We start from the raw sequence: 4071 nt of genomic DNA on the forward strand, positions 1-4071 counted from the left end.
TTCTCAATAGTTCAAGCCCATCGAGTTGAATTTTCCTTAATAGAGAGTGATTAAGACCCAATCTGGACAAATATTTAAAAATGGAAAATTGTGGTCCAACATTTACGGAGTCAAAACTGTCCATGCAAGAAAAGAAGTTCTCTAAGTCGAGGTAAGCAACCCAACTCCGTAAATGGCACATGAATATCTGAAAGGCACAAGCTCAACTTCTCTAGCTTACACAACTTTCCAACCCCTTGCAATTGAAGAGTTCTCATTGGGTTTGATGCCTGAGGAAGTACTTGTCCAAAGCCGTTAGAAAGAAGCAACTCCATTAGATTTGTGAGGTTACCGAGATCCGGAACTAACTGTAATGATGTGGATTGAACAAGTAGGCAATTCAAACTTGGGGGAAGCTTTGGCAACTCTTGAAGCTCATCACAATATGTTAAATCCAACTTTTGGAGTCGCATGAAGGAATTGATTGTTGTCGGCACTGCACAAACACTAGTATGTGATATCTCTAGAATAGTTAGAGACAAAAGTCCACCAATTTCAGTGGGAAGTTCGCCTGCAAGTGGACTATATGAGGCATGGAGCTCCTCCAACCTCTCAAGCATTCCATTAATACTAGGTAACCTCCTTATCCAACTCGGGCTCATCCACATCACCTTCAATTGCTTGAGATTTTTTATCGAATCAGTAACTTATCAAATCTTGTCCATGAGATATTCAAATTTTGTAATGATGTCAAGTTGCCTATTGATTCTGGAAGCTCCCTCAAATCTCGACAATAAAGGAGTGAAAGGAACTCTAGTTGCGTAAGCTCTCCAATAGATATTGGAAGTTCCACAATTGGCGTGTGTGATAGATTAAGATATGATAGGTGTTTTGCATTGTCAGTAGAATTAGGTAAACTTGTAATTTGTGTGAATGATACATCCAACTTAGACAATGATGCTAATTTCCCAATAGAGCATGGAAGTTTCTCCATTTCATCACAATTTTTCAAAGAGAAGTGTTTCAGATTCACCAGTCCTCCGATCTCTTCAGGCAAAGTTCGAAGACTCGAACAACAAATAATGTCCAAGTGAGTAAGACCTTTTAGCTTCCCTATAGAGTAGTCAACTTCTTGCAAGTTTTGACATGCATCAAGGGACAATCTTTCCAAACTCAGGCATCTAGAAAAGTCTGGAGTCCGTTTCAATCCTTTACATCTTGAGAGATAAAGAACTTTCAATTTGTTTGCCATTTGCAAAAGTTGTTGAAATATTATTAGAGATGATCAAAGAGATAATACTATGTGTACATTTGAGTGAATAGAAGTACGAATTCACACCTTGAAAATGTGCCATCCACCCCAAATGTTGGTGTTTTCATTGCCTGAAAGTTCGAAAACTACTAGGATTTTCAAGTGCAAATTGGCCATTCTACAATCTAGAGGAGGATAAAACCAAGAAAGCCATCTTAGCTCCAGGAGATAATTATTGATGTCTCCAACAAATGTCACTACATCTAACTTGAGGAATTTCAACTAAGGCATCCTCTCAAGTTCTTCATTCACAATGATGATGGGATCGGAACCATGTTCATCTAAATTGAGTGCTTGAACTTTATCCTTTTCTCTGCAAATAGAAAACATCGATAAGCACAAGCACGCGAACATTAAATTTGTCATTCACAATAGTCAAAAGGAAACTTTTGAATGGGAAGTAGGAAATTAAGTGTGCGGTTAATAACATATGGATCCTACTTTAACTTTACCTCTTTGGACCTTAATACTTCTAGAGCTTTTTCGCAATTCCACAACCTACTACGCCTTGTTAGATTCCGAGTACATTCTTGGCGCACAATGTCTCTTCCAAGGTCTATCAACTGATCATGCATCCATATACCATCATCACTAACAATTTCAATCAAACACAAATCAGTAAGTTTTTTCAAAGAGCTATGTGGGTATAGATGGTAAGCATTCCAAAAGTACATTGCCCATGATTTCTTTTCATATATGAAGAAGCATGCAATATCGAGAAAAATTTCTTTTTCCACATCTCCTAATGCATCATAGCTTACCTTTAACTTATCCCGAACTTTATCATGAGGTACATTCTCCAACCTTTTTGGCATTTCTTTCCATACTTCCTCTGTTTGGTGACAAAGATAGGAACTTATGACTTCAAGAGCCAATGGGAGTCCCCCGGTCGTGGATACAATTTCTTGAGAGAGACTTTGATGAGTACCGGGAGTAGTGACATTGTTAAAGGCATGCAAGCTGAAAAGCTCCAGCGCTTTATCATGATCCATTTGCTTTTTACTTCATAAGCTAAGATTCCCTCCTCTTCTTCCAGAATCTGTTTATCCCTTGTTGTAATGATAATCCTACTCCCAAGACCAAAAGTGTCAGGCCCCCTCACTAGTTTCTTAAGTTGTTCTTTCTTGTCTAGATCATCTAGAACAATGAGAACTTTCTTAGAACCAACTCTTCTTCTTTTGCTATCTATCCATTCATCGGTGTTGGAAAGCTTTTCCATAAATCTAGAATCAAAGATGTCGGATTCCAACTATTTTTGCAGATCTACTAGGCCATTTCTGTTTGATGATTCTCTAATGTCGCCGATGAAGCTGCATTGACCATCAAAATGAAGACATAATTCATTGAAAACAATCTTAGAAAGAGTAGTTTTACCGATGCCCCCCATTCCATAGATTCCAACGAAACGCACACTAGGGCCAGAGTCAACATTTAACGACTCCATTATGGCTTCTACTTGTTCGTGTACCCCAACCAATTTGCTGTCTAGAGGTCTTAGTTTTACTTTCAGCTTATGCAGAATCTCTTTCACAACGAGTTCAATAACTTCACCGTGCCTGCCACAAACCAAACACTTTAAGTAAAAGAAAACAAATAACAATCTCACTACTACTTCCTAGCAGATAGCATTTGAGTTGGATTGCCACTACAAGTCTCAGGTAAGTTCAATAAGGCTAGAAGAATTTGGTTCAATAGATTCCGTAGGATATGATTGGTGTCATGCCAATAAACTTACAATTTCCCCCTATTTCTAAGAATAAAGATGTTTCTTTGTAGTCCAAATTACAGACATCATTTTATAATTAGATCAAATTCAATCGTATGTCTGTCCTTGGGTGAGAAATAAAATTTATTACTCATATACCAAAAACCGGTTTGTATATGACGCATCAACTGATATGTTTCATGTCGAATTTCGAAACACTCCGGCTTGTTTTCACTATAATTGACAAGAATAATAAGAGAGTAGCATTTCGAGTGAAGCTTGAAGAAAGTTCCGTTAATAAAAGTTTACTTACGGTTTCCCTTGGACTTCCCATCCCTTGATCTCAGCCACTTTTCTCAGAGCCAAATCCCATCGTTGCCTGATCTCGCTGCCGTGCCTCCGCTCGTGCTTCTCCAAGTCCTCCACGTACACCTCCGTCCTGAGCTTGACGTCCAAGGGCGTGACATCAAAGAAGATGGGTAGGATCAACGGTTTCCCGGTCGATTCGTTGAGCTCCATCACACGAGCGAGCTCATTGAGGCACCAAGCGCTTGAAGAGTAGCCTCTGGAGCGAACTGGTATGCAGATCTTGGATTCGCCGACCGCTCTCAGGAGATCATCGATCCGATCACCAGCGTGAAGCTCTTCGCTGTCTTTGTAGGTGATGATCCCCTGGCCAACCATGGTCCGGTAGAGGCAGATGGTGAAGTTGTCGCGAGTGTCGGGCCCTCTGAAGCTCAGGAAAACATCGTACTGGGTCGCCGACGCGCCGGAACCTCCAGTTGCTGCCATGTTTTTGGGGGCCTTCCCTAGCGAATGGGCTCTGTCTCGCTCTGGTTTTTGCTATGCTCAGACTCGAAGCTGCCTCTTCGGTTGTGTTAAAAACTACAAATCACGTTGACGCACGAAACCATTTCGAGGAAATGAATCCATCAAAGACTCTTCCTCGGAGAATCCATCGTGATGACTTGCCCCGCTTGTGTCCAGCTTCAGCGATTATGATCTGGATGGTCTGAAAGCAGATGACTTTTGGAATTGCGTCGATAGCGTTCTAAGCGCGCAAAACTTACCGAGG

The 4071-nt window shown here is 40.7% G+C and overlaps 1 protein-coding gene across 1 annotated transcript; it reads right to left on the reverse strand.

Annotated features, from left to right (window-relative positions):
- Positions 1-1513: 1513 nt before the first annotated feature.
- On the reverse strand, positions 1514-3788 carry LOC120291731 (toll/interleukin-1 receptor-like protein). The gene is made up of 5 exons (XM_039309434.1): positions 3310-3788; positions 2666-2847; positions 2053-2123; positions 1754-1854; positions 1514-1604 (listed from the first exon to the last, which is right to left on the reverse strand). The coding sequence occupies exons 1-5, from the start codon at positions 3786-3788 to the stop codon at positions 1514-1516; spliced, it is 924 nt and encodes a 307-aa protein (XP_039165368.1).
- Between the last annotated feature and the right edge of the window lie 283 nt (positions 3789-4071).

This window comes from Eucalyptus grandis, chromosome 3 (genome assembly GCF_016545825.1).
Source record: "Eucalyptus grandis isolate ANBG69807.140 chromosome 3, ASM1654582v1, whole genome shotgun sequence".
In the NCBI taxonomy this organism is placed as follows: domain Eukaryota; kingdom Viridiplantae; phylum Streptophyta; class Magnoliopsida; order Myrtales; family Myrtaceae; genus Eucalyptus; species Eucalyptus grandis.

Excerpts from the sequence above, each read along its gene's own strand:
- LOC120291731 (XM_039309434.1), bottom strand. The coding sequence starts at position 3,788 with ATGGCAGCAACTGGAGGTTCCGGCGCGTCGGCGACCCAGTACGATGTT. Across the intron at positions 1,855-2,052 it reads AAGTTCGGGATAAGTTAAAG|TTGATAGACCTTGGAAGAGA; the intron begins GTAAGCTATGAT and ends ATGCATGATCAG. Across the intron at positions 1,605-1,753 it reads AAAGCTCTAGAAGTATTAAG|AGAAAAGGATAAAGTTCAAG; the intron begins GTCCAAAGAGGT and ends TTCTATTTGCAG.